The sequence below is a fragment of the Empidonax traillii genome, unplaced genomic scaffold, assembly GCF_003031625.1.
Source record: "Empidonax traillii isolate 1590-97213 ecotype Southwest subspecies unplaced genomic scaffold, ASM303162v1 scaffold718:size422569, whole genome shotgun sequence".
NCBI classification, from domain to species: domain Eukaryota; kingdom Metazoa; phylum Chordata; class Aves; order Passeriformes; family Tyrannidae; genus Empidonax; species Empidonax traillii.
In genome coordinates, this window is record NW_020955911.1 from 91,821 (window position 1) to 114,347 (window position 22,527).

Sequence of the window (22,527 nt, forward strand, 5' to 3'; positions counted from 1 at the left end):
GGGAAGGGTAATGGGTGAAAGGAGAAAAAAATATGTGGGTAGAGGAAAAAAAAAAGAAAAGGAAGGCAGAGAACTGAAGAGTAAGCAGATAAAACATGCAGTGTAGATGCAGGGGGGGGTGTGCATTTTCTGCTTGGGGGGATGTTCTCCCCCAGACCCAAAGACATGAACAATTTAGTGGCAGACAGTAACAGCGTTCAAGCATTTCAGTGACTGCTAAAGGGGAATTTTCCACCAGTTTTTGAAACTTGGGAAATGCAAACTTCTCAAACATTATTTACATGGGGGAAGAGAGAATGCACACACACTTGGACAAAAATAGCTTGACAGCAGCTTGGCAGAATCCCAGCTCCTTGAGCCCCATGAAGGGATCTTACCCAGAGCATTTATCATAACTGCATGACAGGAGGCCAGGCCAGACCAACAAGTTCTGAAGAAAAACATCTTTACGCAAGAGCATCAAGTTTCATTTTCCTGTATTTGCCTGAGTTTTGCCACACATTAAGTCTTTACCTCCTTTTTTCGGAGGATCTAAACTGTCCAGTACTCATTTTGACAGATGCAAATAGATAATACTTGTATGAAGTGGGAATAATAACTTGCAATCTGCTAAATCACATTACATTATGTTCCACTACAATATGGGCTTTCAAATCCTGAAACATTTACATACTGCAGACAGTTACTTTGTGTGTTAATGAGCACAAAAAATACTTGTCAGGTCATAAAAACCATTAATCTACATTCATACAGACTTCTCCACACTGTTCATTCCCTTGCCTACAGCCATTCCCACAAAATGTATCTCCTGGATAAAAGCATTAAATTATATACAGTTTAAAGGTTCCTGCCTAACAGCAGCACCTCAGAGACAGCTGAACAGCAGCCAGTAATGAACATCAGCACCTTTTCCAGCTTCCAAGGATTGAGGTAAATTTATATGCAGGGTCCCAGCACCCAACTAAGAAGGACAGAACTGAAAGCTTGTCCAGACTTGCCCATGGGAGCAGCCAGGAGTGCCCAGGCTGCATTCACAAGAGCAAATAAAGACCACAATTTCTATCATCCGAGGGAACACCAAGGGAGAGCGAGGGCTGGACATGCAATTGCTGCCTCTATCCAGCAAAAGTTGCATTTTGCATTTCATTTCTCTAACTTTTCAGTTTACCTAAAGACACATGAGATTAGCTGTAAATGCACTGTAGATCCTCCAGTACTGGCTGAATTTAAATTCATGCAACCTTTGTGCTGTTGCACAGCTGGAGATGCAGCTTCAGAAAGCTCAATTTAATATTTACACCCAAATATTCTGCCAAGCAAGCGATGCCAGGTGAAGGTTGTGCCACCATCACTCTGAAACACTTCTGGAGCACATGAGAAACCAGCAGGTGCTTTACTGCTCAGAATTCTGCACTTGGGAGAAGATGAATTCATCCCAGATGGAGATGAGGAGAGGCAGGGCAGGGACAACAAGCACAAAGCCACTGAAGGAACCGAGTGGTGGATCCCAACTGAACTTGCATTGTCTGAACAAGAAGTGGAGATGGGGAAGGGCAAGGAGGAGGGAGGATAACTCCTCTAAGAGCTTCATGTAAAACCCAGCTCTCAGGCACATGTTTTGCTGAACTGTAATTCCTCCTCCCACCCTAATTAGCTCATGTTTGAGGAGAATTCCACGTGCTCTCCAGCTCTCAATGCTGCACTTGAACACAACGCTTCTGACTCTGCTTGCGCTGAACAGACAAGACAAATTACTGCCTAGACAGGAAAATATCCCAGAAACAAAATACACCTCCCAAAACGCAGCTTCAGGAACAAATGTTCTTTCACACACCAAACTCTGACACTACTTGCTCTCAGCAATTCAGCTGGATCATTTCAAATCCATCAGCAAAACCACTTGCCCTTTTACTTTTGAAGAAATTCCATTTTCTACTAATCCTTAAAGACACTGAAATCTCTTATATTCTCGGATACTAAACCATTTGTGCCCCTGCCAAAGCCACCTGACCCTGAAAAGAAACTCGATTTACAAACGGGGTTAATTCAGCTCATTTACACCTTCAGAATAAATCCAGTTTATTCCTTCTACCCAAAACAAAGCACACAAACACACCCAGAATGCCATGACCTCACCTTGAGTATTTCAGGTTCTTTGATGTCCAGAGCTCCTGGATTCCATCGCTTCTTCATACTTGTACGAAATTTGAGATATTCGGGAGTACGTGGAGTAACAAGCCAGATCACACAGACAGCTCCCATAAATCCAAGGGCCATTCCAAGAAAGAGTCCACTTAAGTAGCCAGGGAGAGGGATAATTAAATAAGCATAGACTAACAGTGTTAAGACATACAAAGTTTTCAACGGTGGTTTAGGCTGTTGCACATCCAGATTATTTTCATCGTCACTACTGAGCACGGTAACGGTTTCCTCAGTCATCTCGGGATCCACCACAGTTTCAGCAGGTTTATCAGTTTTGCTTTCCTCCTCCAGCAAGAGAAAGTCCTCAGAGTACAGTTCACAAAACTCCTCATCCTCCCTGCTCACCAGTGCAGACAAGGAACATTTTTCAAGTACGAGGGAAGGTTTCGAACTCACGTCCTTTGTGCTTGAAGACTGAGAGCTCGGGGTCTCTGCCTCTCTTGCGTGTTCCTCAGCAGCCCTGGACTGATCCCCCTTGCTCCCAGAGTCACCTCCAGAGACGTCCCCCTCCGAGTCACACTCCTCCTCCTTGATGCTGTAGTTGTTATTGCTTTCCAAATGGCCATTCAAACTGGAAAGGTTTGAGAGTTCTGAAGCACTTGAAGATAAGGCTTTGGGCCTGTGGCTACTACTTTCATCACCCATTATTTTACTGAGCAGCTGAAGAGGCTCATACATCACCTCAGAAAGGCGTCTTTTAGTATCTTCAATTTTAGCCTCCATTTCAGGTACTTTAAAAAAGGAACGGGTGTCAGAGGGGGATGTCAATGGGGAGGAGGGGGCAGTTTTAGAATCACCACCTGTAGCTCGAGGTTGAGTGAACTGTTTGAACAGATGCAAGTTGAGTTTCGAGTCAGGTGGCCTGTAAGACACAGCTTCAGACTCTTGTTTCGAAGTGTCTGTAGACAGAGATTTCACCAAGGTTTTCATTAACTGCCTGTGTCGCAGCGGTGGGGTGGGTTCTTTGGGTTCCACATCTGTCGAAAGGGACTTAACTAACCCCTTAAAAGGCCTGGAACTGGAAACTGTGGATGACCCAGCAGATCTGGAAGGGGACGAGGACGGGGAAGACGACAGGCTGGATTTCTGCTCCACAGATCCCACCTGATACGCCACAGATGCACCTGATACGTCAACCGTGTGACATGAGTGTGACGATGGAGACAGGACCAGTGGCACCGCACTGAACACTCGGGATGCAGAAGGGGAATCCAAGAGCGTCACAGTCTCTGCAGTTGGCACAACTGCAGGTGATGAGGACAGCAGTGATGCAGAGTTGGCCACGTTAAGCGAGGTAGCTGGACCAGAAGAGTCATGGCCGGGATGCTCAAAGCAGAGGTCTTCCTTGGCTTCAAGTGCTGTTACAATGCTTTGGTCATCTAGTTCCTCATCAAGAAACTCCTTAAACTCCTCTTCCTCCTCTTCTTCCTCCTTCCCAAATGCAGAGAAATGAATAGTGATGGTTTCTTGGGAGACAGATCGTTGGACCTGCACTTTTGGCGTTGACTGCTTTGAGGACATTTCACCAGTTTTCTCTGCATGGCTACTGTTCCGACTTGTCATTGCAGGTTCCAGAGATGTGTCAGAGTCTGGGGAGAAAATGTAGTACTGTGTTAAATGCATTTTTTTTTTCACCCTTCAAATACCTTATTTTCAAGTGTTGAGCCAAACACAAGAGACAGGTTATAGCAACAGGTCAGTCAGCTGAAAATTAAAACACTCTGGACACTCTCCATCTCACTGGATTTACAGCTGTCTGGTCAAATTACAGGCTGATGCTAAAGAAATTTACTGTGGATTCACTTCATTGCATAAAACATATCTATATTTTAGTTAACACTTCCTCTGCATCTGCTTAAATATCTCATTTTTATTACCAATGTATTCAAGAACAGATTCAAAGAAAGACAGGGAGAAAAACAGGCTTAGGACAATTGGCGATCATGGGTTGGCATGGAGAGCATTGTAGACCCTCTTAAGGTGATCCTGAAGGAAGAATGACACAATTCTAGGTAGGAAAAACATCAAAAAAACCCCAAGCAGAACATACTTATGCTCAGACTTACAGATCTAGGTTACTGTTGGCTACATATTTCCAACAAGCACAAAATGGCAATATTAACAAGTGCCAGGCTGTCAAAATTATCTTCAAGTGTTCTGAAATCACAGCTCATCTCTGAAGCACCACTTCCATAATTTCCCCACTAAATGCACCTCTGAGTTCCAGAAGCCCCATCCCACCCCAACACACCGAGATTCTTCACTCCTGGCTCTCAGTTCCTTCTACAGGCAATAATTAACACAAGCAGATCTGAAACTCAGAGGAGGGCCTGGAACACGTAAAAACCTTCCCCACGGGAAGCACGTCATTTCAAGAACTTTAATGATCAAGAAAGTGGACTTTGCATATATTTACATGGAGAGGAAATGCCCAACATTTAAACTCCCAGTGACCATTCCCAGAGAAGGATCAGGAGTTCCAGGATTGGCTCTGCCTCTCTTGGCTGTGAGGCTGCACTTCATCTCCACCGCCAAGACAGCGAGTTTACCACTTCAGGAACTGAATTATTCTTCAGAAGCTGTTAAAATGCTGTAATCAAACTGTCAGGCTGAATTAATGAGAGGCCTTTGCTGACGTTCAAAGAGCAGCTCAGGAGAAGGATTATGTGGCGGTGAAGAAATGTGCACTTCACAAGCAGTTGTGATATCAGATTGTATTAGCCAGCAAGGCTGGGCCACCTGTTCGGCATCATCACCCCACTCAAGGTTGCAGCCCTTTATACTTCCCATCAGAGCTGCTCATGTAAATGTTTTTTTAGCCTGTCAGTAGAATAAACTGGGTTGAACATTTTAAAACAGCAGATCTCTGCTACTCAGCTTATCCAGTAATGCTGGAACAGGAGGGAATATCTGCCCACAACTTCCTACTCGCTGTAGCTGCCCATTTTACGCCTCCTAAATGGTCGACCAGTTTATTCCTTGCTTCTTTGAGCACTTGTGGGCTTCCCAGTCAGGTTGTATATTATCAGTCACATGCATATACAACTTGGTGAGCGCTGAAGTTGGTGAGAAATTTGGTCTTTCATTTCCCTGTCGGATTAGCAACCTGGGAACCACCAGCATCCAGGACCCACCCTGCCTTTGGACACAGTTCCATTTCACGGAGTTCAAACTGCAAATCACCCCATTTTTTTTTAGATAAACGCACCCAAATTTATTTTGGAGAGGAAAAAAACTGCTACTGGACATGATATGTACCCAACGTCCTTTCCACTTCCCTTGTGCTGGGCCACCAGCCATCACACACCTTTAATGCTTCGTGCCAGTTGTGAAATTGCAACAAATAAATCAATCTGCAAATATTGCAACACTATACACTCAGGAAGAAAAAAAAATTACCACTCCCTCCCTCAAAAAATCCCCTTGCATAGGATGCTGTTGGCATCAGCTTCTTCTCCTGCCATTTGGCATTAACCATGTATCAATAATTTAGCAAAACAGGTGAAAAATTTCCCTCCCAACAGCACTCCCAGGGTGGTATTTTCGTACGAGCTGGAACCTGACGGGTTTGGATGGCTCTTTAGCACCCTGTGTTTGCAGGGTGCAGTTAATCACCTCGTGTTTAAACACCACTTGCCTCGCTGTGCTAATGCAGCGCTAATGACCTGAAACAGATGAACTTTACTTGCACACACCAAATGTGCTGAAAAGAGATTGTGCTCCTTACTGAACAAGCAAGACTTTCTTAACATCATGATTAACTGGTTAACACAGAGAGGAAGGAAATTCTTGATTAGCCACTATTTGCCTACCCTAAGCATGTTACTACACCATGAATTATGTCTTATAAAACCAAGTTTCCAACCCTTCCTGAGCACAACTTCTGTCTTGCTGTGAAGGATTTAGGGTTTTGTTTGTTCGTTGTTTTTTTCTTTTTCTTTTTTTTTTTTCCCAAGGAGATGCTGAAAAGCTTCTCCAGCACAGCTCTTTCACTTTGGTTTTGATAACAAAGATATTTCATGAGGTTCTCGAATCAGACGTTTTTATGCCTTAAATCATTCTAACAGATTCACTTCTTACTGATTTCTGGCTACATTTTCCTCCCTCATGGCTTCCCCTTTCTCCTACTCTTCACCTGTTTGAAGACCTGACATTCCCTGCCCATCTGAAGTGGCACAACTCCAAACCACACTGCACAAGCACAGGTTTGCTTTGGGCCTTCTTTCGAAGGCCACACTGTCCCCACCTCCTCTGGCTGCCTCTTCAGGGCTTTTCTGTTGTTGATTCTGAAGATGCAAGGTATCAGTTTTATTTATGTGGCAGGCAGATCTGAATAATAATAATAATAATCTCAGATCCTCAGGCTGTAAATGATTCAAAACATGAAGTTCTGCCTGGAAGGGAAGAAGGCTGCTCAGAAAATAACTCCTTTCCCCCCCAGTGGATGCTTTTGCAGGGTGGAACGAGAGAGCTGCCAACCAACTGCTGCCATTTCCACTCGTGACCCCAAGGCACTGCATCCCCATCAGCCACAGCACAGCAGTTCATGATCCTCACCTACAGGCAGTGCTTTTAAAGCTCCAGCAGCAAACAGTGAACCAGCAAACTGGGAGCAGAAAATATTCCTTGCCCAGCCCTTTCCCGAGGATGTGTCTTCACCCAGGTGACAACACGACTGCAACGCTCCAGGAAGAACCTGGAGATGACAAAGGACACCCAGGGAGAGGCTGGTGTGCGTCAGGCCATGGCACCTTCTCTGAGAGCCCGTCCTGCCCAGCCTGTCCTGAACTGGCAAACGTTGCAGTGGGAAGCACAGCAATTATTTTAACGTTAACAATTTAATAAGTGGTTCAGCCAACACGCCAAGCAGCAAACCAGGAGTGCTGTAACTTCAAAGGTCAGAGTTGCACCCACCACGCTTGGTTTACCCACAGTTCAACCTGGCCAGGTTTCCTAATTAAGGTGTATTCAGGAGAGCAACTCAATGCCTTTCATAATCACTCAGTTGGAGAAACAGCCCCGATTAGGTAACTAAATTCACATGCACTGCAGCAGCCAACTATTCCAATCACACTGCTATTACTTATTGCAACATCTGCATGAGGGGGAAAGGGTACAGGGCATGCTGTATGACCAAAATGCTTTCACAAAAATGGCCAGCAGGGTTCAACACTCGTATTTTCCCTGCTGGTTGCTACTAAACACAGACCCAAAAAAATGTGTTTTCCACAAAACAGAAATTCCTTTCCTCCTAAGTAAAGGAAAAGTCCTTGCAGGTTATTAAACAGCTCTGTAATACTTTCCCCTGTATCTGCCAGTTGTGCCAGAAGAACAAGCCCTAAGTGCTGTTCAGGAAACCACTCATTTGATTATTGATAATGCCACAATGTGACTTCATGCTAAAGCTTTCCAGGATTTGGGAACACCTGCACAGGCCAACACATTCTGAAATCTGTATCTGCTCCCAGAAATTTTAGATTTCACTTGATTTACAAGAGACTCAACCAGTTATCTTCCTCCCAACACCCAGATCTGTGGGAGAACTGTTGCAATTCTTCCCACCTCTTTAAAATAAGTAACAGAGCTCTCGGCAGCAGACAAAAATCCATCTCTTAAGAGCTTCAAGTCTTCATTTCAGGCCCTTCAAAACCAAGCCCAGCACTAGTGAAAGGCACTCCTTTGCCACAGAAAGTTCCCACTCAGCAGAGATCACAGCTGCTGGGCCATCCTCTGCCACAGGAATTCCATCTCACCCAGCACATCTATACCATAAATGACAAAAAAAAAAAAAAAAAAGCATCCAAACCCCCAAATTTAACATTCTTTCCTACCTCCATTCAAATTTCTAATTACAAGCAATTAAATTCCCTCGGTATCTCCACGAGTTAATAATGCATTCCATGGTTAACATCCCCTTTCACATCCATCAGTCATTAACTCTGAGATGAACTGCAGAGCCAGGGTTGGTAATCACAACCACCCAACAGCCCTGGGATCCCTCAGGTCAGGGATCCACTCACCCAGCCCGCAGAGGAGACGTCAAACCTCGCTTGCCATCGGGAAGAAGGAAGTTTTTGCTTCACCTTTCAGGTTCCTGCAACCGGATTTGAGATCCAGAGGGAGGGGGAAAGGGGAACAAAACCCCGATAAAGCCTGGCTTAAGTCCAAGGGCAAATGAAAAAGTTGGTCTCAGTAGTAAATGGTATTAAAAGAAAGGATTAAATTGTGCACACACAGCACACACCTCTAAGAGAGGTAAACCAGGTTACCTCCTGTAGGAATTCTCTGAGCTTCACTAAAAAAAATAAATATATATATACATTTTTGTGTAAATGTTTTTAACAATTTCAGTTAAATAGAACTCATTCAGTTAAACAGAACCAATTCAGTTAAATAGAACAAATTCAGATAAATAACCAGCATTTAAGTGATACCTAAAAAAAAAAGGATCCTAAGCAAGACTTTAGAGTCTTCTCAATGAGATGATACTTTTAATGAGAACTATAAACCTATCAAAGGGACAAAAAAGTGTCCCTGTGTTGTAAGGCCAGGACAGAAAGGTCAAGGCAAATTGCAATGGCAAATAAGGAGTCTTCAAAATAAGGTCCCAACTACAAGCTTGTATTTACAATGCTTCAAAAATAAACAAATAAAAACCGTTTAATGTCAGCTGAGCGAGTTTATTCTACATTAACATTTTCCCCAAAGTCCTGAGAAAGGTCAGCTCCCACATTAGTTTCTCTGCCTTTACTGATAAAAAGAATAATTATTATTCTTTCCTGTTCTCCTTCCATGACACATCACTCACACCAAAACCTTTAAAAGCTGCACTGTGGTCTAATTTTAACAAACACAGAAAGCTGAGCTGTTAAAGGTTGAGCAGAAACTCAGAAAAAATTTAATTTCTTCTTATTTCATGACTTTCTGCAGGCTGAAGTGCAGCAGGATTTGTGAGGAATGGAATGTGTCCCCTAAGAGAAGAAATAAAAGAAGTTTTTAAGCAAAGCTCTGCTCTGTGGAGGAGATTCAAACAGCACCAGAGTGTAATTACATTAAAGAACATTCACTCCCAGTTGGTACAACGAGAACAAATAAAAATTCTGGTCCATGATACTTTCTCCCCTCACGTGTTCTCCTCCTGTGAACTCTGTTGTTTCTTTATCACTTCTAATTGCAGGCAACAAGTGGAATCTCTTCCTTCCAAAACATTTAACACTCAACAGTTCAAAGGGACCTTTTACTGATTCCCAGAACAAGCCATAAGAGTGATAAAACCACCACCAAAACCCTCCTCTCCCCCTCCATCTCAGATTTTGGAGATCTAGTCATTTCTTGTATCATAGATTGCTGCCTTTAAAATGTACACTCAAATACGTATTTTCCCAGATAACTACTTGTTGCCATCAAAATTACCCAAAAAAACCCCTAATTTGGCCACGAGTGGTAAGAGAAATGCCTCCAAAAAATTGATTTACAGACCTAGATGTGAAATTCCTGCAGGAAGAGATTCAGGAACAGACACATTAACACCAGAGCAAACTCAGGAGCAAACTTCTGTCCCAGTCTAAAGCCAGCTATTCCCACTGTTCCTTTCCAAAACTGCTGCACTGCCTGGCTGAAGCTTCAGAATCATCCTTGCATGCCAAAGGTGAGTTTAAATAAAAAATCCAACCCAAAAAACCAATGGTCTTACAATTCTGAGCAATAAATATACAGCTGGTGGGTTTGTTCTCTTCTAAGAGGGAGGAAAGGCTAAATCAGAATCTTGTGGTGCTGCAGAAGTTCCCCCTCTCAACAGAAGATGTTTTATTTCTGTAACAACAAACCATGAAAAGCCTACACATAAAAAGTTACATCCTGTGGAAAGGGTAAATGGTGAGGTAGAACATAAAACTGTGCAGAATTGGAACTCCCTCTTATCTCAGTGTGGGGGGGAAAAATCAACTCCTCATTAATCTGATAACAGCTTATCTACAAGCTCCCTGGATTAATCCACGTTGCCCACATCTCTGATTAAATGAAAGGTCACTCTGAAAGCTTCAAGGGAAATTCTGAGCGAGTGACTTCCAGAAAACCACATTCCCAAAAGGAAGCCAAAGAGCTGCCCTGGATCCCAAATTAAAACGGGCTCAGCCCTTGCAGGCTCCTCCTTCCCAGCAGTGCAAAGGCACATCCACAGGTGAAAGTGCCCACAGGTAACAAGGAGCTTTCAAGGACTTCTTTTCACATTTAAGCTCATTTCATTAACAAAAAAATTCAGGTAATATTCACAGCACCTGCAAAGCTGATGAAGTTAAAACAACCATCATAGGAAAACAGCAGAAAAGGTATGAAAAATAAACAGGTTTGTCTACGTGAGAAACACAGAGCACCAACTAGTAGGTCAAAATTCTGGGTCCTCCTATAAAATGTAGTGATGAAAGATCATTAAAAAAGGAACAGAATCTACAGGTATTTACAAAATATCCCCCAGGTATCTCAAGAGGTATTTTTTCCCCCTCCCAGGATTTTTAATGATTGATCAAATCTCATATTTCTGATGCACAACCTTCATTTTCATTTCATGTTCTGCAGAGGATGAGCAGGCAAGGTGCTCTATGGCTTTTTGACCTGCCAGGATGAAACATGGGACACAATCAGGGGTTCTTTGTTTTCAGAATTAAAGGGGAGATTCTCTGCTCTTACTAAACAGGACTAAAAGCATTTAATACTTGGCCCTAAGCAGCAAGGTAACAGCTCTTCAAATAAAAATAAAAATAAAGCAGAAAAATTTCAACTTTTGGCTCCCCAAGCAGTTGGCACAGAACAAGACAACTGATCAAAGCAAGGCTATTTTCAGAAAGCTTCAACTGTCCTGGGGAAGGAGGAGAGCTCCCTTCAATCCAAACAGCAAAGTATTCCTATCTAACTATAGAGGCAGTTGTGCCTGACACCTGAAAATTAATTATCCTGAAGATACCCAGCAAGCTGCAATGATTAACACAGAAAACTTCTGTTAGAGGACACTTTATTATATTTATTTACCTCCTTGCACCTCACCTACCTAAGGAAAAGTGCCTTTGATAAATGCAGAAATTGCATTCAGAACAGGCCAGGATTTCTCAGAGGCTTCTGCAAGCCCAGCCCCCAGAGGGTCCAGAGGACAGAAAAGCTTAGGAAAAGGTCAATAAACAGGACTTCACAACATGCAAGTCCTTTCAGAGTTGCTATGAAGAAAGAGAAGTGGTGGGACAAAAGTAATTGAAGCCAAAAGTCCGCCTGTTCTGCAAAGTCTCCTCAAAAATATCACTCCCAGCACTTGAGAGGGGCAATCCTGCCAGTGCTCCATGCCAGGAGTGGCCTTTCCTGCCACTGCATTCCATGAGAAATGAATGCAGAAAGGCATTCCCAGCATTTCATGCTACCTGGCAACTGCAAAGGCAGGAAACGGAGACTGGCACCACATGAACAAAAAAAGCTCTCTGTGATCTAATTTTGGAAGGAAATGGACTGGAACTCCAGAGTTCTCTGGAAGCCCTGAGCAGGTAATCATGTTATTTTGAGTTTCAGCACCGTTAGGAGGGCAAGGAAAATTTGGCTTTAATTTACCCCACCGAAGAGCAAAGTGTTCCCACAATTCACACAGCACTTGGGGCAGGATCATACAGAGCCACTGACTTCAAACGGCAGCAGCAAGGACTGAGAACCACGTTGTCATCACACCCTGTTCTAGCAGAACTGTGCAGAGATCACAAACTACTCATGGCAGCTTCTATGCTAAGAATGCTTTTACCTTCCAATTCACAGGAGGATCCACAGAAAGTTAACAAAATGCAAAGCAAACTGCGGAATCCTTGTCCCAAGAACAGCAGGAAGATGAAATGTCAGACTGAGAACTGGCAAGCACCAGACACCTCTCTCTGCTTGAGGCGGCACTCACCTCAGTCCCATTTCTGTTCACCCCAAAGACCAGAAACCAAACTGCAGAAGTTCAGCAGCTCTGCAGCTTTCCCACTGGAGGACACAGTGCAGTGATGAGGGCAGCAGAACATCCAAGACACCCAAATGGAACTCAGATGGCCCCAAACCACCGGGATTTGTACCACTCTAAGGACAGAGGGGGTTTGCACATTACAAGAACAAACCAAACACAGGACACAGGAAGACTGACAACCCTCGGTGAGCAGAGACGTGAAGTGAGGCTCAAACAAAAATATCAGGACACACGACCCAGACTTTCCCAGCTTCCCAACTGACTGTCATGACATAAAGGGGGTTTTTCAGCTTGTCAAAAGCTTCCAGAGCCTGTTCTATGCATTTCAGTATTGCCTCTTAAAAGATGAATTTGGAATTAGAGGGTGATGTAAGCATAGTCCAGAAATGCTGGACTGTGAGACAGCCAGACACAAAAACACCCACTCAAGTGCACAGGCCTGAGGCAATGGTAGAATTCTTCGTTATTCTATCACAGTATATTCAAATATTTGACAGAATCCATGAAAGTGTTAAGGCAAAAAAAGAAGCATGTGGCAAAAACATCCACGTGTGCTCTCATTTAAATGTAGATTCTTATTTTTCACACAGTATTTATAGCTTCAAACACTTCAGGATGTAAACCTATTAACTGACAGATGTTGGCAAGAATATTCCCTGGACTTTGTTATGCAGAACATGAAAGAGGTCCCTGCCACAAACAGCCCTGACATCAAAGCCACCAGCTCGATTTTCATCCCATTTCTTGCATTAGACACGAAGAGAGCAGCAGATAATGAATCAGTCTAATACATTAAAGCTTTCTGATGGTTGGGTTTTGGGTTGTGTGCTGGTTTTTTCGGGAGCAACAGAGGGAACTCCCGTTCCTAACAGCTGTGATCCACTTTAATTGCACCATCTGATGGGTCAATTGCAGATTCCCTGACCTGAACAGCTGCTTTACAGGCCTGACTCCATTGAAACCAACTGAGTCAGAAACGATGAGCACCTCCCACCACAGAGCTTTTTATTCCTAATTGCTAAGAAACCAGGGGAGGTAGATGCATGAAAGAAAAACAACTTTGCCTGGCACTCTTAATTAAAATGATCATTTCACATAAATGTAGATAAAAAGACACGATATTGCTCATAAAGAAGAATAAAATCACCCCGGTGCGATGGCAAAGCGAGGTCCTTGTGCCCTTAAAGCACTTTATTTCACACACTAAAGCAACAGGGATATGAGAGGATCCTTCCTACTCTGTTTTTCTCTCTCCAAATGTGGGTAGTGATAACACGCCTAGAAAAGATAATTTGTCATGTGAATACTCAAAAAAAAAAAAAAAGTAAACAAAATAAGATTGGGAAGAACACAAACAGAGCTCTCCTCTTTTCTCAGCAGCATGGATCTGTCCCAACACTGTCCTTCCCTGGGTGATCAGGCCACCAATGGGAAATTCAGGGAGGAAAAAAATTCTCCTTAAAAGGTTTAAGTTCAGTAAGAGTTTTGGGAACTTTTCAGCATTCCTTCAACAGTGTTCTCACCCACTGCTCGTTTTCTCTCAACTCAGAAAACCAGTTCTTTGTTCCTCTGTGGTATAATCCACTCACAGCACGCAGACCTCAGGTAGGGCAGTAAAATGGACATCTGCAAAAAATGAAATAATTCCTCCAGGTCTCTATTTCAGAAGCACATCCTAAATTCTGACCAGCTACACGTGGAGCTGTAAAACAAACACACACACACACACACACACACGGATCTCACTTCTGCAAACGTTAAATCAACACAGTTGCCTCCAGGAATTTCATCTGACAACCACCCAGGCTGAAAAGTAAAAGGTCAAAAGGTGGGTGTCTTGTGGGAACACACACCAAAACTCACCAGTTGCCAGCTGAATTCACAGTGCAACATGAAGAAAATGGCTTAAAAAAAATTTACTGTATTTTTAAGAATCCCAGTTCCACTTTACATTCAAGCGGTATTATTGCAAGTTCTGTGCTGTCAGTCTTTGAAGTTATTCCCCTGTAAAAAAATGCCTGAAGTCTTCCGTTTCTCATCCTGTGCTTGCTATTTAATAACCAGGCATTATCAGTGTAATGTTTGTCCAGTAAATGCCTCCGGCACCATAAAAGTTCCTACCACGGCACTCAGAAACAACGTCCATAGTCTCAAGCACTCCATAAAGAGTGAATGTAAAATGGTTACTTTTTGTGCACACACATGCACAGAAAGAGAAGTGTCATTAAAGCAGCTCCAAGGAAATGAATTTTAGCTCAGCAATTTTAAGGTCTCGCTTTGCTGGGAGATAAAAGAGCAGCAAAAGCCACCAGATGGATTCAAAAGGGCAAAGGGAAATAAGTGTGTCTTTGAGCCATATCCTGCCTCCTTCAATCAGGCACAGGGCAATGTTCCTGTGCACATGCTTAATTAATCCACCAGGCACTTGTTTATCAAAGGGAGTCGGGCAGCTCTGAATTCCAAGCACCGTGAGCAGGTTTGCGAGGAGCTGACACTCACCTGCTCATTGTTGGGGTGAGGGTGTTTCTACGGGGCTTGGAATTGCTGAGAGGTCAGGGCAGAGGAGGCAGCTCCGGGTGTCTTCCAGGATAAGGTGACAAACCAGTGATGACTGAAGGGAGAGGAAGCTGCTCCCATCGCTAAGGAGCTGCCTCTGCCCTGCTCTGTACCATGAAGGCTTTAGAGATGGCACCGGCAACTCTTTTGGGGGAACCGGAATAAAGAGTGCAAGTGGAAATCCAGACGTGGATGGAAATCTTTCCACCCCACACTTGTCACCACACCCTGAGCCAAACTCCCCTCTGTGGAACAGCCTCCACACCCCTCAGAAGTTCTCCAGTAAGGAGCGAGAAGTGTGACCCTCACAGATCCTTCTTCAACAGCCTGAGAGCTGCACAGGCCACACAGCTCAGACCGACTGGGTCTGGGGGACTGGAGGAGGCTCCAAAAGTCACTGTGCCCATCTCACCCCTTCTGTGAGCAGAAAAGATTTAACAAGACAGTCAACCCACAGCAGGTTTCATCAGTGAATGCTCTGCTTGGGGCAGCTGAATGGAAGAAGCAAGTTTAAAAAAATACATCTGGAGAAAGTCAAGCACTAAAACAACTCCTGGGGCAGCACCACGACTTACTCATTTCTATCGTTTTAATTGTGAAGTTATAGCTTGACTTGATAGGAAGAATAATAAATATCTAGCTAGAATTTTTCTAAAGCTGGCCAATAGAAATGAAAGGGAAAAATTGTCCCAACTCATCAGAAAAGCAGGGGCTCATACAATCTGTTCAATACTCAAAACCCATTGCCAACCCACATCTCAAAGCTGCGTGACAAAAGAAACGGAGATCCACACAGCCAAATATTATACCCTCAAATACAACACACCTCTAAATGCACCTTTGGAGACACTCAGAGCTTTCTGGAACTGGCAGGCGCTGCTCTTCAGCTTGCCTGTAACCTCTCAGCAGTCTCAAGGCTTCTGGGGAAACTCAGCTTGTTGTCATAAAGGGAACGATAACAGGGAATAAAGGGAATTACAAAAGAGGAGATAGTTTGTATGCACAGCTGGTCCTTTCTCCATCCACATCTCTTGTTATTCACTAAAAATAACATAGAAAGAGTAGGAATTCTTTCCTTTCCTTTATATAAAAATACTTCTGTGAAGTTGTCACTCATTTGCTCAGGTTTATTAAAGACCTAGCAAAGCCTTTATTATTAACCAGCACATTTTCGAGCTGAGGGACATTTAAGATTATCTCCCCCTTAGCTCCTTCCCCTTCTCCCAATTCCTTTGTTTGCCACTTCAAGTCAAGTTGAAAAGGAAGAAGTGTGAAAGCGATTAGCCAAAAAGGACTGCTCCTGAGAAGGTCCTGCAAAGATAAGCCTTATCAAACTTCCCAGCAGCTACAAACAAGGCAAGAATCGTAGGGATCACTTTCATTTACCACCAAAGTGCATTTATTAATGTAACCAACCCCAAGCCTTACACAAGAGAATTAGGAAAGAAAGTGAAGCCCCTCCAGGCACGATGGGAATGTATTAAGCAAGAATGGAAATGCCTGGCTTGGAAGGCACCCAGAGCAGAAATCCCCTTCCACGGGCACTCTGGGGCAGGCAGATGGGAACAAGAAGTGGGAGGTGGTGGTCGGGAAGGAAGGGTTTTGGGAATGATCCCCAATGTTCTGCTGTTATCATTCCTGGCCTCAGCCAGAGGAACTCTCGGATCCCTGGCAGATCCAGCTTCTGGGTACTCCCAAGTTTCAGAAGTGAAGGACACAGAACATTCTGCAGCTCAAAGCCAAGGGACAGCAAGTGCCAAACTCGGACAACTTTCACTGTCTGCTCTTGGTGTCCCATGTCCAGTGACAGTCCCTAACCCTGCTCCCAAACACACTCGTGGGAGCACGACCATCTCCCTTCCCTCACACAACACTCACTCTTTGAGCCTGTCAAAAGAGACAATAGCTTGGTTTGTGCTTGTATTTTTGCAGTCCTATTTTACAACTGACATGTAACTTAAACAAAACACGTGAAATCCAGAGCAGACTCCAGTCTTACAGCTCTCAGTCTCTACTTCAGCTACTAAAACCCAACAGAGCGATTTTTCAGGCTCAAACAGATGCTCCAGAAGAGCAGCCCAAGTCCTGAAGATCCATTTTCATACTCTATTAAGAGATCCTATTGTAAGCTTGACCATCCCATCTTGTCACAGCTTCAGGAGAACAATCCTGCACTGACGGGACATTCCTGACATCCAACACCAGCGGGGTCAGGGAGCACAGCACTTTGTAACCCACTGAGACCCTGGGCAATGAATATTAAAGCCTGGTTCACACCCAATTCATTTCCTCTGCCCTCCTGACCTGTATGGGAAAACACCACTGTTGGCTGTGTTTATTGATCTTCTGTTATCCCTTGTCCATCAGTCACCTTCTCTTTTAGAACACCAACTTAACAACTGATTGCACTCTGCACAGCAGAGTAACACACCCTGCTGTCTGGAGAGGAGAGAGTTAAAATAAAGAGAGAGAAAGGCAATGAGCAGAGAAGTAGGAGTTCTGAGGAACAAAAAGGCAAGATTGGCAGGATTGGATCGTGAACCCTTTTTTACCATTCTATTCTCCTGTCCCTCCAAAGGCACCAACAATGGGCTTCATCAGAGACCACAGATCTGAGTGCCCAGAGAATGAAGGTGACAGTAAAGAACTCAACACCTCAGAACTCTTCTCCTTGCAGGTCGTCAAAGCCCAGCCCTCCCAACAGCTCCTGAGGGGCTGAGGCTGCTGGGTCAGGATCAACATTCCCACCAGTGTGCAATCTTCAGGTCTTGTTGCCTCAGGCTGGAAATGGGACCTCGATCAATTATTATTAACTTTCCACCTTCCAACTTCCAAGCTTGCCATGTTAACAGAAGCATTAAAGAAGTTCAACTGTCCAAGAAGAGATAACTCACAATTCTGTCAAGAACTGCTGATCATGTACTTTTATGACACAATAATTGGGATTTTTGTCCTACACATCCAGAAAAGCAGATGAATTCAACCACTTCTAGTACAAAAAATACCAAACCCTTTACTTTGTGGATATAAACATTTCGCACAATCCTCTACTACAATGAGTGGTACTTTTATTTTTTTAATCAACAGTTCTCTCAGTATTTCACTGTTCTACCATCCTCCTCCTGGAAAGCACAACACATCCTCTCTAATGTCCACTTCACATTACTTAAAAAGTCAATGTCCATCTCTTTGATTGGGCACACGTGGCTCCCTCATGCATTTCCAGTGTTCTCTCTCCTCTGAATGCCTCTCTCCTAATACCAAGCACACACTCCTGACAGCTCACAGTATTAACTCTCATCTTTATTTCTCTAATCTCTAAGCCTGCATCACACTCTCCTTTTCCAACATACATTGTCATCTGATTGTTTCATTTAGGGCACTGAGGGTATCTAGCACATGAAGGCCTTTATTCACAGATAAGTGCTTTAGAGCACACTGAATTAGCTTTACTACTGTGGACATCTGATACCACAATTTCTAGCTTACCAAGGAAAAAGAATAAAAGTCCAAATTTGAGGGACTTTTCCAAGCTCCAAGACCAGAATTTACACACCCTCCCCTTCACTACAATTTATCCTAACAAATAGCCTTTATTTTATTTTATTTCAGCTCCTGGGCACGTATCAGTTCCACTCTGCACATTCAGCACCACAATTTACTCATCTCAGGGGCCAAAACTGGCTAAAGCTCTTTGGGAGCAGGACAGGGAACAGCAGCACAGGAAACATGTCCTGTGTGTCCTGTGCCGTGCTTGTGACTCGTCACCTGCACACCCACACAACGTCACTCCGGTGGCCTCTCAGAAACCTCCTGACTTCGTCGAAGGGATGTGGCTGAATTGCACAGAAAGGTGAGGTTAGAGCAGCACAGAACAAATCTACCAACTAAAAACCTACTGGAATGCAACAGTGCATCTTCAGTTCCTCCAGCGACGTGATTTTCAATTTATTTCAGTTATATTAATCTTCTATTTACCGGGTAAGTTTCTGTATCTCCCATTACTTTGTTTACACACCTGCCACAACAGAGGAATTGTTAACATTACGTGTCCTGTCAGGGTTTCCCACTCCACATTCTTCACTTTGAAACCAGCTGTTTTAGAAGTTCTTCAGTTAGAAACAACTAAGCACTCGCTATTAACATCTGAAACTCCTCAAGAGTTGTTTTCATGCAAAAAGAAAGATGCAATTAATATATGTATTTTACTGGGCCGTGTCCTTCTTCAAGTTTCAACTTTGAATTTTATTCATTGATTATTTTTTTTCCTGAAATAAAGGCAATGTCTCACTAAGTTCTTTGCCTAGACCAACAGATGATGTTCTCACAAGAGATGATGTTCACAATTCCCAGGGGATACCATACCCCAGCAGAGCCCAGGACAAGACATCTTGAGCACAGAGTTAACTTTTTGGTCTTTTGCTGCAGAGAGAACACACCTTACCCTGTCCTGCCTTAGAAACACCACCTCAAGCCTCAGCACCTACTCGGAGTATAATTAATATGTCACCCACAACAAAGCAGCTTGTTGGATCAGCTCTGAAGTCAGACAGAACAGTAACCTCCCATACATCACAAACCAACACGATGCCAGCCTTTAGAAGTCAATTCTAACATCAAAAACATTACTTTCTTCTGCTTAAATTAAAGTGCTTTTATCTCTAATTTAGTCCATTTTCAATCCAGAGAATACGGTACTCACACCGCCTGAATTTTACTCAGTTTAGGAATCTGAAGTTATTTTAACAGTAAAAAAAAAAGGCTACATCTTCCTGTAAAAGTGCACACTCCTGAAATTGTGAGCCTGCCTTGTTTTCCCGAGTTACACAGGCAATATCATCTTGAAAGAGGAGTATGACAAAGCATCTTAACAGAAGATAATCTTACAGCACTGAAGTCTTGCTCTAATTTATCTTAGAGTTACATTACTCAAGTCGCATACAAAACTTCAGATGAGTCTCTGCTGTATACTTAATTCCCTAAAATTACAGACAGCAATTCCTCAAGACATTTGCTGAGAGATACAAATCACCAAGAAGTTGAGCACAAACATGAAAAAGGAACTTTAGCACACGCTGAAGAGACACAGCACACGGGTTCAGCCACTGAACTGCAACAGAGGCAGCACACAAACGACACTGCGAATGGAAAGAGAAGCAGAAACCAGGGAGCCGACCAGGGAGAGAAAACAATTTCAGGAGACAAGAAAACCTTTGGTACTAAAAAAGCCAGCTGGAAACGCTGCCCCTGCTCCCGCAGGAGCGGCCGCGGCCGCCGCTTCCTCCGCCGCTTGTTTTGGAGGTGTCGCTCGTACTCCGGCAGCTGCTGCCCGACCGCTCCCGCGGCTCAGCCCGGCTCTGGCACACCGAGGGGCAGCGCTCCAGCCCAGCCCAGCTCAGTTCAGCCCAACCCAGCTCAGCCTAGCCCAGCCCAACCCAGCCCAGCTCAGCTCAGCTCAGCCCAGCCCAGCTCAGCTTAGCCCAGCTCAGCCCAGCCCCACAGCAGCCTCCGGGTCCCAGCTCGGCTCCCTCAGCCCGGCGGGTCCCCCCGGCCGCCATCGCCCTGCCCGGCCCCGGGACACGCCCGCGGCGCGGCCCGACCGCCCCCCCCGGCCCCTCCGCTCCCCCCTGGCCGCATCGGCCGGCGCGGGGCCGCCCTGCCCTCACCTCGGCTCAGCCGCGGCTCATGGCACTGCCCGGCGCGGCCCCGGCCCGGCTCCAGCCCGCGCCGGGCGGCGGCAGCGGCGGGGAGGCGGCGGCGCCGCCGATCCGGGCCCCGCGGGGGGACGGGCCTGGCCGAGCCGCCGCAGCGCCGGCCGGGGGGCGGGACGGGGCGGAGCGGGGCGGGACGGGGACAGGGGGACCCGCGGGCTGCGAGGTGGCTCCGCAGGCGATCGGGCTCGGGCGGCCGGTGGCGGTGACGGGCGGAACGGGCCCCGCGGCCCGCGCGGGGTCACGGCCGCTCCCCGCGCCCCCCGGGCCGAGCCTGCCGGGCCGCTCCGATAAACGCGCCCGCTCCAGGACACGGGGTTCGGTTCGTGCTGCCAGCGCCGTGCGGGGGAGCGGCCGCTGCAGGAACTGTGTGTGTGTGTGTGGCCAGCAAAGCTGGTTGGTGCCTGAACGCTTCGCCAAAAATCCTCGTCTGTCACCCAGCGAGCCCAGGAAACGTGCCCTGGCAGAGGTCGTTCTATTTACCCTTCGTGTTTACCAATTAGCAGCGCACAGGGAGAAAAAAAAAAATTAATTCTCTGTGTCAGAAGGTTGTTCTCCCAGTAATGGTGTCTTGCAGTAAATTACAGCCTCACCACTGCTTTTACCCTTCACTTAATTGTTGTTGCTTCTGAGAGCAGTTCATCATGACATTACAACATTACACCGGGTCAGACTCATGCTGGCCTTGGCTGCCCAGGTTTCTTTAGCTCACCCTTGGGTTAATTTGGCTGTGTCAGTTCTCCTTAGTAATTTCAGTTTGAATCAAAACATAAAGAATCCTATGAGCTCTTTCAGACTCTGTATTTCATACCAGTGTTCAAATTTGTGATACTTTATAAGGTGATGAGACAACAGTAATTTATTTACGAGCCAACATTTAGTAGGATACGTTAGCAGAATTCAAATTACTCCAAACTAGCTAAAGCGAAGAGTTAAATACATAATTATAATTTTCAAAGTTTCCTGTCTTATCTGCAGCTGTAGCTCAGCCAAGGTTTGGCATCCTTTTATATCAGGTTCACAATAGGGTTTGTAGTCTAGTTCAAAAGGAGAGGCAGGTGACACTCAAACTGCTTTGCTCTTCACATTGCAGCAACAGTCCAGTGCTTGTGGAGGTGAATTATCACCAGCATCTTTGAGTTCTGATTTTAAAACCAGGATTCCTGCAGGTAACTGGAAAACCAGAGTTGCTGAGAGGGGTCAGCACCCAGCAAAACCTGTGTCAGTGAGGAATGGTCTGAGCTCACCAAATGGATGGTAGAGCCTTCAAGCTGTTGGATGTCTGAGCACTAAATTCATCAGTCTGAAGGCTTCCTGAGCTGCAGGAACCCAACAAAAGACTGGATTGTATAAGCATCACTGCATCACCCTAATTTTAATTAAAAAGGCAATATTCTATTTGAAATGTATGTACAAAATGTATGTATTCAATCCCCTAGGGCAGGTTTCTGTTCATGGCTGCCCTGGCGTATAGGCAGACCTTTGAATCCTTATACTGTGCTGATGTTAATGTTTCCACAGTCTGGAGATAAGATAATGGTTGTTTTCTTAACACCCTGCAGGAACAGAGCCTATGGCTGAAACTGAGGCTGGAGGGCTGGTTTTAGCCTTGTTAACCCATAGTCCACTCTCTAGAGCTTCTGAAGCTTTTCCCACCCTCTCTTTGCACATAAGTTCGACAACATATGGCCTAAAAAGCATGACTGTGTCTGATCAAGGTACCTACCTCTGGGCTCCATGGTCTCTTGGGAATCCTCTTCTAAAGGTGAAAGGGGGAAAAGGGAAAATCTCTGAATTTTTGAATCATTCGGTGCTGTAGGAATGGATCCTTTTGCTGGATAATTATCTTCTACCCATCCTACAAAAAGACAACAGAATAAAGTAATGCTTATTTATTTTAATATTTCAGTATCCTGTGTATAAATACCCAGTCATTCTGAGAAACAGCAGCCTGCAGGCTCTAGGAACAGGTATCTACAGTCAGGAGCTGCTTTTGAAAAAAATTACTTTAATCTTTTGGAATATGTGAGGGAGACATTTAAATACCTTTAAAAGCAGTGCTCGAGCAGGCTGTAAAATAATAAG

At 44.8% G+C, this 22,527-nt stretch overlaps 1 protein-coding gene across 4 annotated transcripts in view; it reads right to left on the reverse strand.

Moving 5' to 3' along the window:
- TEX2 (testis expressed 2) overlaps positions 1 to 22,275 on the reverse strand; it is a 43,635-nt gene extending 21,360 nt beyond the window's left edge. Inside the window, exons 1-2 of one of the 4 annotated variants that reach the window (XM_027900354.1) lie at positions 22,169 to 22,275; positions 2,137 to 3,791 (exon numbers count right to left, since the gene is read on the reverse strand). In XM_027900354.1, coding sequence (XP_027756155.1) covers positions 2,137 to 3,791; positions 22,169 to 22,181 — 1,668 coding nt within the window. In that variant the 5' untranslated portion in view covers positions 22,182 to 22,275. Of the gene's footprint in view, positions 1 to 2,136; positions 3,792 to 15,557; positions 15,579 to 19,942; positions 20,072 to 20,397; positions 20,470 to 22,168 lie in introns of those variants that run through there. The other 3 variants (XM_027900357.1, XM_027900359.1, XM_027900358.1) reach the window with 3 other exon arrangements.
- Positions 22,276 to 22,527: the final 252 nt, after the last annotated feature.